At 44.9% G+C, this 12,817-nt stretch overlaps 1 protein-coding gene across 3 annotated transcripts in view; it reads left to right on the top strand.

Annotated features, from left to right (window-relative positions):
* CCDC88C (coiled-coil and HOOK domain protein 88C) overlaps positions 1-12,817 on the top strand; it is a 132,435-nt gene that overhangs the window by 51,045 nt on the left and 68,573 nt on the right. For all 3 annotated transcript variants that reach the window (XR_013228565.1, XM_077323495.1, XM_077323496.1), the window contains exon 4: positions 2,716-2,785. Coding sequence is in view for 2 of the 3 variants with exons in the window: in XM_077323495.1 (XP_077179610.1) it covers positions 2,716-2,785 (70 nt within the window). In the remaining variant the exon portion in view is untranslated. The remainder of the gene's footprint in view (positions 1-2,715; positions 2,786-12,817) is intronic.

Here is a 12,817-nt window from a genome sequence, read left to right as displayed (position 1 = left end):
ATGCAACTATACTCTTTTAGTGTGCTCTCTGCTTCTTCACAGCCTCTAGTATACTTGGCATCTCTGCCCTGTATCTGTGGAAGAGTTTCTCTAAAATGGGTCGACTGTGAGTCCCTTTGCGGTCCCACACTTCTGCACCTACAAACAGCGGAGGCGTCAATTGATCAAGTGACCCAAAGCCAACTTGCTAGCTAACTTCTTTTTCTCATAGTTGAACTGTCCCCCGTTTAGCCACTGAATGAAAGTTGGGGGCTTATGATGTTTCTGGTGGCAGTAAGAAACCTCAAGGACAACCTCAATAAATTATCCAGTATCTTATTTACTTGGGCTGCTCTTATTGTATTTGTAGTCCATATTCTCAGTGAAAAACATATGAATGCCTAAGTGAGTGGAAGAGCCTCTTGTGGCGCAGAGTGGTAAGGCAGCAGACATGCAGTCTGAAGCTCTGCCCATGAGGCTGGGAGTTCAATCCCAGCAGCCGGCTCAAGGTTGACTCAGCCTTCCATCCTTCAGAGGTCGGTGAAACGAGTACCCAGCTTGCTGGGGGGTAAAACGGTAATGACTGGGGAAGGCACTGGCAAACCACCCCGTATTGAGCCTGCCATGAAAACGCTGGAGGGCGTCACCCCAAGGGTCAGACATGACCCGGTGCTTGCACAGGGGATACCTTTACCTCTAAGTGAGGGATAAGAGATCCAAGCAACTGGGAAATGTCCTGACATACAAGCATTACTTGGAAGAAATATGGCATTTTCCTGGTCAGTGTCAAATACAATGTGCTGGAACTTGGCTTAGATGGTGGAGCTGCATTTGACTGACCTTATGGTTTGCCATTATCTAGCTATGCTTTCCCCATTTACTACTTCCCGCCTAAAATCTTTAGTACTATTTGCTACTGACATTTGCTGTAAAAAATTAATTAGCGCCAGGAACTCTTGCCTACGAGGACCAAAGGATTCATTTTACACCAGTGTGAGGGTTACTTATGATACGGAAATCCATGGATGTTTCTGAAACTGAATCTGCTGCCTCTTTTCCTGCAAGTTGTTTTGTTTTCTTAGCTTGCTCAATAACCTGCCCTCTGGCCATTTAATGCATTTTCCCTGCACTTATTCAAGGCTGACTTCAAACCAGTCTGCTGAACAAATACTGCTTCCTTAACCCCCTGACCCTAACTGACCTTGACAAGCCCCATTTAAAGGTGGGGATGGACTCTCTGCTGGCTCATTTTGTTTCCTCCCTCTCAGGTTTGAATTCATCAGTTGGAATAAGCTACACCCTTACTTACTCCTTGGTGTATCTATTGCAGTAGGAACAGTTAATACCTCAAATACTTTGTTGTTGTTGTTGTTAGTTGCGAAGTCATAGCCGACCCATCACAACCCCATGGACAATGATCCTCCAGGCCTTCCTGTCCTCAAATACTTATAGGGTCCCTTTTAAAGGGTAGTATTTATCAGACTGAGTAATATGCTTTTAAAACATCGCATGATCATTCATGAGTGGGGCAGCTGAGAACTTTGACACCAAGATACTTGGCAAAATTGGCAGGGCTCCTATGTTACTTCCTCCTATCAACTGCAGCCATGTTCCCCCCCCCCCATGAAAGGTTCAGATGTTCAATACTTAATCAAACATGGCTCAGTTTATGGAACTAAAGGATTTCTTAGAAATGCTTTACAGGAATGGAAATGATTGAGGAGCACTGTTGCCGTTAATCCACGTGTGACCCGGATGTTGGACCCAGACTAACGTGGCACCTTCCACTGATTTTACCCTTCCCCCTGCAGATACCATCCTGTTGTTCCTGAGGGTCCGCTATCTCAGGGGTTGGAAAATTCCATTCTGCTGATGGAAGATTTAGTCTGGATCCTGCCCCACATGCAGATTTATGCAGTGCACTAGAGCGGTCACACAGGGTGTTCCTTGTATATATTTATCACCTACTGTTTTGTACTTCCTAATAAAGATGTTGCAGCCACCAATGTTCAGGCCAAAGAAAACTTGTATGTTCTTAATTAGTAAGTCAATAATTAGTAATCTTGTAAAATATTTTCAGTTATTTAGATGGGCTTTCTTATACTGGCTCTGCATTGATCTCTTGCTCTGATTTTCTGCACAGTTTGGCTCTCTAATTGCAAAAAGGTTACTGACCTCTGATCCCAGGCAATCATCCTATCTAGATGCAAGGTGTAATTTATGGAAATGGGCTCACTCGAGTCCATTTGTCATGTTCACTTGAACAGCCACCGTGTGCAGTCTGTGTGCAGTGAAATGCCTTCCATTCCCAGCATTTACAGCAAGGTTGACAATAGTTGGGTCTGCATGGTGCACAGGCTCAGAGGCTGCCAAATACCTCTTGCGAACTAATAGATACACCAGGAGGAAAGTGGAGTAGGTGTGACTCATCTCCCAGCACCTTGCCATCCAACTCCATAGATATGCAGGTAGCCCTAGTCGGGAAAGGACAAAATATTTAAAAGTCATATATAAGCTACAGAATTTGGGAGACGGATGTCCCTCTGGGGACCAGAAAAGAAAGTGCAAAGATGATAAAGCCCTGGATATGTGGAAGAAATTCTTCCTACGTATGGGTTTTTCTTCACCAAGAAGGTGGCTTGTTCACCTAAGCAAGCTGCCCATGGGCCGGCCAGTGGAACAGAGCATTTTCAAAGATGATCATAGACTGTTTCTCTCCTTTTTTTTTTTTTTTAGGAGGTGCTCCAGCAGCTGATCATTATGAGTTTGCCGAACGTTTTGACAATTGGCAAAGATCCTCTGTCTGGTGAGTTACCCTATGATGTTTCTCTCCCCGCCCTTTGCAAGTTTAAAATAAAAGGTTTCTCATACGAAACGGCACTGGCAGCTCCTAATGGAAATGAGTTGGAGCTGGGGAAAAGAAGCAGGAGCAGAAGATAGATGTCATCTGGCAACTCTGCTGGTTAATCAAGCCATGAAGGAAGGGCACAGAGAAAGGAGAGACACTTGCAGAGCATAGATCTGTACTGCTTCCCCTGAAATACTGCTCCAGAGACCTTTGGTGCAGAGCCATATGGTTGGATGTAGGGGGAGAGGGGTTGAATTCCAGCAGATCAGCCTTGTGTCACTGCAGGCACCTGAAAGGTGAAAGAGGCTGCGGAGAGTTGTGATTCCAGCTTGCGCACCTCTTCCCTCTGCAGCACAGAGTGCTGAACCATGTCCAGAAAAGCTGGAATTCTTGGCTACTTTGCCGGCTGAAGGCATGTCCCATGACAGGTTTTTGGACCACCTATTTATTTCTGAAATGGTGAATCTGACCTACCAAAAATATGCAGAAAGGGAGGAGCACTTTTCCTCCCGACTGTGCTTTGAAAACAGGAACTTGGTTTTACAATGTTAAGCAGCAAGTGCTGACATCTGGCTGGTGCCCCCTGTGGGGTGTGGGCTCCTGTGAACAGAGAGCAGGCCTGCACAGAGAGAGCATCTCCATGGGTGTGCACTGCAGGGCTGCTCAGAAGCATTTCCATAGCACATAGAGGTGTTGCACCGCTGCTATAATTATTTACGTTAAGCGTTCAAGTTCTGTGTTCACAGCTGAGGCACTCTTGTGGTAGCTAACAGTTCGGTACATTAAAACCTCACACAGTGCAGCAAGATAAAGCAATAAAACTTGCACTATAAAATCGAAGGCCATGACAACGCTATTGGTTGAAAGTAAAGCAAAACAGGGAAGCACTAGAATCATAGAATCATAGAGTTGGAAGGGGCCATACAGGCCATCTAGTCCAACCCCCTGCTCAACGCAGGATCAGCCCTAAGCATCCTAAAGCATCCAAGAAAAGTGTGTATCCAACCTTTGCTTGAAGACTGCCAGTGAGGGGGAGCTCACCACCTCCTAAGGCAGCCTATTCCACTGCTGAACTACTCTGGCTGTGAAAATTTTTTTCCTGATATCTAGCCTATATTGTTGTACTTGTAGTTTAAACCCATTACTGCGTGTCCTTTCCTCTGCAGCCAATGGGAACAGCATCCTACCCTCCTCCAAATGACAACCTTTCAAATACTTATAGAGGGCTATCATGTCCCCTATCAACCTCCTTTTCTCCAGGCTGAATATTCCCAAGTCCCTCAACCTATCTTCATAGGGCTTGGTCCCTTGGCCCCAGATCATCCTCGTCGCTCTCCTCTGTACCCTTTCAATTTTATCTATGTCCTTCTTGAAGTGAGGCCTCCAGAACTGCACACAGTACTCCAGGTGTGGTCTGACCAGTGCCGTATACAATGGGACTATGACATCTTGTGATATTGATGTGATGCCCCTGTTGATACAGCCCAAAATGGCATTTGCCTTTTTTCCCACTGCATCACACTGCCTGCTCATGTTTAGTTTACAATCCACAAGTACCCCAAGGTCTCGTTCACACACAGTGTTACCTAGAAGCGTATCCCCCATCCAGTAGGTATGCTTTTAATTTTTCTGACCCAGATGCAGAACTTTACACATCTTTATTAAATTGCATCTTGTTCTCATTTGCCCATTTTTCCATTGTGTTCAGATCTCGTTGAACTCTGTCTCTATCTTCTGGAGTATCTCCCAGTCCTCCCAATTTGGTGTCACCTGCAAACTTGATGAGTGGTCCCTCCACCCCCTCATCTAGATCATTAATAAATATGTTAAAAAGTACCGGACCAAGCACCGAGCCCTGAGGTACCCCGCTACTCACCTCCCTCCAGTCTGATGAAACACCATTGACAACAACTCTTTGAGTGCGGTTCTCTAACCAATTCCCTATCCACCTAACTATCTGAAAATCCAGATTGCAGTCCTTCAATTTATCCATTGGAACATCATGGGGAACCTTATCAAAAGCTTTACTAAAATCCAAGTAAACGAAATCAACCGAATTTCCACGATCCAGCAAACCTGTTACTTGGTCAAAAAAGGAAACCAGGTTGGTCTGACAGGACCTGTTGGAGACAAATCCATGCTGACTTCCTTGGATCACCAAATTGTCCTCCAGATGTTTGCAGACCACTCCCTTTAATATCTGCTCCATTATCTTCCCCACAACAGAGGTCAGACTCACTGGTCTGTAGTTTCCCGGGTCATCCTTCCTCCCTTTTTTGAAGATCGGAATAACATTTGCTCTCTTCCAGTCCTCCGGGACATCTCCAGTCCTTAAAGAAGTCCCAAAGATGATGGACAAGGGTTGTGCAGCGTAAAAATAAAATGATACAAGCATCAAAATGAAGGTGCAGCAGAGGACAGAGAAAGCAGACAATCAGTATTATTATCTAGAAACCAAGATGAAAAATGAGGCACTCAGAGAGAGAGAGAGAGAGAGAGAGAGAGAAAATGGTTATCAGCAAAATTTTGGTTCAACGCCTGGGCAATAATAATAGTAATAATAAGTTTGGAGCTGTCATGAAAAATCCAAATGATCTGACAAATAGATGGTTGTGAGTATGTCAGTATTTAACTTGTAAATGGAGATTTAATTTGAGCTGGAAAGTGGTCGTTTTAGTGCTACTAGTCAGCCCGAGAGCATTTGTTCAAACCAGCCAGAATATGGTCTGGGATTGAGTAGATTTGGAGGGGCATTGCTTTTCCCAGTTCCTAGGTGAGGGTTTTCCAGCAGGGATTCAGTAGGGTGTTTTACGTGGCGAAGGGGAGTTGAGATGTTAAGCTGATGGGACCTGTATTATCCTGTTTTACCAGGCTTTTGTACTCCTCTCCCCTAGCGCCTTCTGCCATCTGTATTTCCTGTTCTTTCCAGGCATTCGTGCTGTAGGACTTGCGCACCTGGTCCTAAATTAGTCAGATTTCTTTTCTGTCTGACAGTTGCTTTGAGGATTGTGCCCCTCAGAGCTTCCCTTTGGCGTTTCTTTTTAATTGGATTCTGGCCAAGAGCCAACTGAACTTTTAAACCTTCAACTTATTTCTTTTATCCCTTTCCTTACTTTTGAACTTCCCAAGTTTTCTTCAGATGTAGCACATATTTTGCAATAGAAATGAGCTGTTGTTCCTTTTAGAAGGACAATTTAGTTAAGGAAACATTACCCAAACTTTTCTTCCCCTAACTTCTAGAATGTCGCTTCTTTTTAAGTTCTGTCTCCAATTTTCCAAGGAAGTATGACCTTTACCTTACATTATTTATCTGGAAAATTTATATGCCACATCTTTGGAGATTTATACTTCCATGCACAACCTGACAAATTTAAGAGTTGATTAATACAGAAGAAGAAGAAGAAGAAGAGGAAGAGGAAGAAGAGGAAGAAGGAAGAGTTGGTTCTTATATGCCGCTTTTCCCTACCCAAAGGAGTCTCAAAGAGACTTACAGTCGCCTTCCCATTCCTCTCCCCACAACAGACACCCTGTGGGGTGGGTGAGGCTGAGAGAGCCCTGATATCACTGCCTGGTCAGAACAGTTTTATCAGTGCTGTGGGGAGCCCAAGGTCACCCAGCTGGTTGCATGTGGGGGAGTGCAGAACCAAACCTGGCATGCCAGATTAGAAGTCCACACTCCTAACCACTACACCAAACTGACAGAAGAAGATGCTAAAACATGTGCCTAGTGTTGTTCCGTCATTAAATCCAAGACTTGCATATCTGGAATGCATGACTTCAGGCTATGTTGAGCTGCAAGAATTTAGTAGAATGTCCTGATGAGGAAGCAGTTTTTTTTTTTTTGGCTTGTCGCTTCTCCCTTAAGCCCAGTTCACATGTTATTTCGAATGCATGCACAGTGTGTATGCTTGTGCATACACCTGTTTGTAAGAAAGACCAAATGTGTGTTAACTTTACAAACAAAGTTAACAAAACAAAACTTTACGAACAAAGTTAACAAAACCAGAAACAGTGACTGGGCCAGTGTACGGTTCCAGTTATACCTCAAATGTAACATGAGAATTGTCAGCACATGTCTAGAGCCAGCTTGGTGTAATGGTTAGGAGTGACAGCTTCTAATCTGGCAACCTGGATTTGATTCCCTGCTCCTCCTCCACATGCAGCCAGCTGGGTGACTTTGGGCTCATCAGAGCACTGATAGAGCTGTTCTCACCGAGCAGTAATATCAGGGCTCTCTCAGACTCACCTACCTCACAGGATGTCTGTTGTAGGGAGAGGAAAGGGAAGAAGCCACTTTGAGACTCCTTTGAGTACAGAAAAGCAGCATATAAGAACCAACTCTTCTTCTAAAGAAATAGCAAGAGTACATGGATTGTATGTGCTTTCATGTGAAAAAAGCTCTGGTACCCCAGAATTCATTCTGCTGTTAGCTTGAGAGAATGTTAAAGAGCACCTGCCACAAGTTGGGAATGGAGGGGAAGGGAACAAACAAGGAAGCTGAACGTCTGTATAGAAAGAAGACTGGAGTGAGGAGAATCAAGAAGAGGGAGGTGATAAATTAGTCACCATGCTCTGATCTTTTACTAAGACAGCATGCAATTCAGAGCTGGGTCTGTGTATTTATTAAGGTTGCAGGCCCATTGTTTGATATTCATTGAGTTAATTCCTGAGCTCCGAGATCATTGTTGGGCTAGAGCCAAGGCAATGAAATCCATCTCTCCTAGCATTTATGTCTCTAAAAAGTCTGAAAGTTTTTTAATTTTGTAGATGGCTTGCATATTTTGTGCAAATTACTAGTATTCCTTTCCCCTCCTCTCTTCTTGCAAAATTGTGGACAATTGCATTCATTTTTACTGTGGACAAACAGTGTTAAAAATTGGCAATGTTTAATGTGCTAATGAAAGAGGGATAAATAGCCAGCCAGGAACAGAACAAATACCAGGGCCTCCAAACGGAGGTTTATGCGTAGTGACAGGACTTGGTTATTTTATCCATCAGGAAATCTGATGACCAACCTGCAGTGAACAAAACTGGATCCTCTGGCTTTTATGCTTAAAAAAACCACACAATTTACCCTTGCTGATAAAAAGGATGGGGAGGTGCAGCATTCTGAACTCTTAACTTCCAGAGGAATGGCAAACAGGATGATGGGGATCTGGTGACAAGGGTTATTATAATAATAATAATAATAATTATTATTATTATTATTATTATTATTATTTAGATTTTTATTTCCCGCCACTCCCAAAGCTGGCTTGTGGCAGGTAACAAACAGTCCATCCATAAAAACCCCAATAAAACCCCATTAAAAATATCAAAAAGCAGGACATAAAAATTACAAAATATGAGTAAGGAACATGGCAGTATAAAACAACTATCCATCCTGCCCCATAATAACATCCAATAGAGGAGGTGGCGAGACATAACCCAACGCCAATAGATGCTTAGCACCAAGGAGGGGCTAACAGCTGGCATTATCAAAGGGGTGCCTGTCCTGACCTAGGTAGCCCAAGCTGTTCAGGTCTTGGAAGCTAAGCAAGGCCAGTCTTGGTTAGTACTTGCATGGGAGACCACACATGAACTTGAGGTTTGCTACATAGAGGCAGGCAATGGCAAGCTACCTCTGAACATGTCTTGCCGTGGAACCCCCATCAGTGGTCACCATATGTTGGCTGTGACTTTACTGTACTCAAGAGAGCCAGCTTGGTGTGGTGGTTAAGAGTGGCGGGCTCTGATCTGGAGAACCAGCTTGGATTCCCCACTCCTCCACATGCAGCCAGATGGATGATCTTGGGTCAGTCACAGTTTGCTTAGGGCTGTTCTTGCAATAGTTCTCTCAGGGCTCTCTCAGTCCCTACCTCACAGGGTATCTGTTGTGGGGAGAGGAAGGATAAGCAACTAAGCTGCTTTGAGACTCCATCGGGTAGTGAAAAGCAGGGTGCAAAAACCCAGCGTTCTTCTTCTTCTGTCACATCATGAGTTACTGAATTTGAAACCTCTGGCTTGTGGGTTCTGTGGGGCAGGCTTGGAATGGAACTTTAAAGAAACAAACAATTTTTACTTTTCTTAAGCAACGGCTTTGCACAAACCAAACACAGAACATTGCAGTATAATGAACAATGTTTCATTTAAAGTCCAATAGATAGACTTTCCTCCTTCCCAGCCTGCAAGTCCATCTCTTTCCCTTTTTGCTAGAAGTTCAAGAAAAATCTTCAGTGGGACAGGATGGCCTCTCGTCTCCCAGAGGACTGTTCCCGAAGAACTTTTTTACCCATCTGCTCAGCAGTCAGCTTTGCCCTTCAAGGAATAAGTGCTAAACATTCAAAATCCTGACTGCATGCCTCCCTTCCCTCCTAGTCACTACCACTGATTAGCACTCAACTTAATTGAGGTGTTAAGGGCCTCATATCAAGTTTCTCCCAAGCTAGGCAGTCTCCTCCTACTCCATTGTCTCTTCTGCAGTCTCTCTTTGAAGAAAGAGAAAGACTCCAACCCCTTCCTGGCTTGTACCATTTGCTCGTAGGGGTCGCACATTTTTCTTGCCAGAAGCTCGTGGCATCTTTATTGCTATTCCAGATCAACTTTTCAATGTAATTAAGACACAGTTGTCCTGTCTTTAAAGAGTACAGCTCATTCATTCTTCCAGCGTAGATTTTTGTGGCAGGATAAAAGAGTCTGGTGTGGACATTGCATATATGAAAAAAATTTGCCTTGACTTGTCATGGGGCAAGGAAATAGGGAAATGTATAGGAACATCCTTGGGTTAAGATTTGGAGTAAAACTAAAAGAGGATCCATAGGAACTTTGACTTGGCCTCCATTGCCAGTATTCTACACCAGCGGTCCGCAAGCTTCCGCTTGCTGCGGACCGCTGCGGCGTAGTGGGGGGAGAGGGTGGCCCGGGGGCCCGCGCACGCGCGGCAGCCCCAGCGCAAACGCGCGTGCGCGGCAGTCCGCACATGCGCGTTTGCACTGCCGCCATGCCGGCGGCCGCGGCTTCCCCTCCTGGCCCCTCCGGGCCGCGAGCAAATCGGCCGCTAAAGCGGCCGGTTAGCTTGCGGCTCGGCAAGCTTCTCTTCCGTCCCCTCCCGAAGCAAGAAGCTTGCCGGGCCGCAAGCTAATTGGCCGCTTTGGCAGCCAATTTGCTCGTGGCCTGGCGAGCTTCTCGCTTCGGGGGGGGGAGGGAAGAAGGAGCCACGGCCCGCGGGTTGAGGACCACTGTTTTACACCATCTCCTTCACTAACCATTTTTATTTTATTTACATTTATTATTTGAAACATTTATACATTTGTTTTTTCCCCCAGAGTTTCTCCGTTCAGTTCTGCCTCTTGTCCCACCATGCTGATCTTGCTCTTTTCTGCTACTCCAGAAAGACAAACGTTCTAGCCAAGCTGCTTGCCCTGCCGCGACTCCTGTGAAAGGGTCATTCAACCCCCAAAGGGGTCCAGACCTCCAGTTTGAGAACCACTGATGTATTGGCTCCCCCCCCCCTTAAGTTTTCAAACTTAGTTCTGTGGTCAGCTGCTGGATTGATCTTTGTTTCAGCAGAAATAGTATTTGCTTACTTAGTCCTTTCTGTGCATTTATTTATTTACTTTGCCTTTCTCCTAAATAGGGACCCAAAGCAGCTGCGATCATTCTCCTCTTCTCAGTTTTATCCTCATAACAACCCTGTGAGTTAAGGTTAGACCATCGTGTATGACTGGCCAAAAATCCCTCAGTAATAAACTGAGGCAGGGTGGAGATTTGAATCTGGCTCTTCCAGGTCCTTGTCTGACACTCTGACCACTACACCACATGTGCACATTTACACACAAGGTTGCTCTCTGTTCCCCAAGCATCAATCTGTTCAGACACATCTCATTAACTCTGGGACCCTTGCAAACGCTGTTGTACATTAACACAGTGGAAATGGCACCCTGTTGTCAGACGTACTGGCCTTTACCCCCTTTAAGGTCATGTTGTTCAGGGGGAGAGACGAGGCAAAGGCATGCAGATTTAAACTTCTCTGAGCTGTAGCCTTAAACCAGGGGTAGTCAAACTGTGGCCCTCCAGATGTCCATGGACTACAATTCCCAGGAGCCCTTGCCAGCATTCGCCAGCGAATGCTGGCAAGGGCTCCTGGGAATTGTAGTCCATGGACATCTGGAGGGCCACAGTTTGACTACCCTTGCCTTAAACTATACAGCGTGTAGCTACCACCACAGAATTATCAGTAAATAACCAGAGTTGTAATTTCATTTGGGTGTAGTAGAAATATTAGGACAGATCCGTAGAACTGTGACTCACTGAACTGTGTATCTCCTTGATAATATCTCCGTCTCCCCAACAAAAATAGAGTCCAATAGTGCTGTTTCAGACCAACATGGCTACCCACTTGAATCTATGCATCTCCCCAAGTTTGTATTATTCTGCTTAAGCAGGTGTGACTAAGGTTTTCTCCACTCTCTTGTAGGGCAGCATCCATGACAAGGGAGCTGTGTTCTTCTTGAAGGGTCACAAGTTACGCTTTCAGCTTAGGATATAAGAGGGGAAACCTCTTTGGACATGGTGTGCATGCTGCTGATCATCTAGAGCAGGGGTGGCCAAATTCTAGTCCATGGACGTTTGGAGAGCCACAGTTTGGCTACGTCTTATCTAGAGACCCCTTCTAGAAGCAAAATCAGTTTCCTGCTCTTGAAAACAGCCATGAAAATAAAAAGCCCTTGACACAGATGAGGAAATCAAGAAGCATTCTTTCCACAATCACTAAAAAAAAATGTTTTTTTTCCACATTATGAATGTCAAACATTTAAACTTCCACTTGTGTATTTACTTTTCATGGCCTGTTTCCTTCCTCGTTTTGTTTCATAACTCTGTGGGGTGACAAAATATAGTATAGTGTGGTCTTCCTCCTTTGGATTGAAAAGTCAGGGTGGTGCAAATAGATTGCCACTCATTTAGGACATTTAGACAGTGGGTGTATGTTTACTGCCAACACTGTTGCAAAAGGATCCAGTTTTGGACCCCACTTTTCCTGATTGTATACAGTTTACAGCCTCTCCACCACGTATGATATTTCTGTGAATTCCAAATCAGTTTGGACTAATTTCCTAGGGGCTATTACCGTGCTTGGATAATGGTGAGTTAGATAGCAGATTAAAAACATGGAACATGGAGATTTAAAAAAAAAAAAAAAACAGTCATGCCAATTCCCCCCAGGTTAAAAAATAATGGGGTTGGTGGTGGTTTCCAGACTGGATACAGATAGTAGACTTTGGAGCCTCTACTTCTGCTGGTTGTAAGACTGCTGGTTGTAAGATTTCAGTATGTTGAATTCCACGCTCTGACATCAATCCAGTTTGGTGACCGGGAGCCTGGCACCCTTTCTCCACCTACCCTCCACCACAGGGTGGTTGTAGTGATAGGGAAGAGAGAACCACGTTTACCGCCTTGAGCTCCTCAGAGGAAGGGGAAGGATAGAAATGAAACCTTGGAAGAAATTAGCTCAGCAACTGAGGTGCTGTGGAATGTTTATGAGTATTCCAACTGTTCACACATTCCTGATAGCACACAAGGTCTTGGGGACTGCTTAGATGTTTTGGGAAGTAGCACACAGAATAATAGAACCAATACTATCACAGTGTTAGACAACAGATAAGGAATATGTGGTGGTGAGAGAAAGAGGAGGCATTTGGACGGCTGGTTGTGGCTGTGAGTAAATCGGGAATGGTGCCAGAGTATTGCAAACAAACAGAAACATCAAGAAATGTATTCATAGGCACCAGCAATTGTCTTGCGAAGCAACTGTAGCCATATGGATGAATTAAATTCCTGTTTCCCGCCATGCTTGGCTTTTTCCCACCTCGTTTTGTTTCTTTGGGGAAGGGGGTGCTCTAATCTCTTTCTCCCCCTCCCTCGGCAATCCCACCATCTGCTACTCGCCATCCCTTTCCTGGGTGAGTCTGGGGGGGGTCTGTGGCCCAGTACTGTAGAGAGGCTTCCAAAGTC

This window comes from Paroedura picta, chromosome 2, assembly GCF_049243985.1.
Source record: "Paroedura picta isolate Pp20150507F chromosome 2, Ppicta_v3.0, whole genome shotgun sequence".
Classification (NCBI taxonomy): domain Eukaryota; kingdom Metazoa; phylum Chordata; class Lepidosauria; order Squamata; family Gekkonidae; genus Paroedura; species Paroedura picta.
This window is presented reverse-complemented; position numbering and strand designations above follow the sequence as displayed.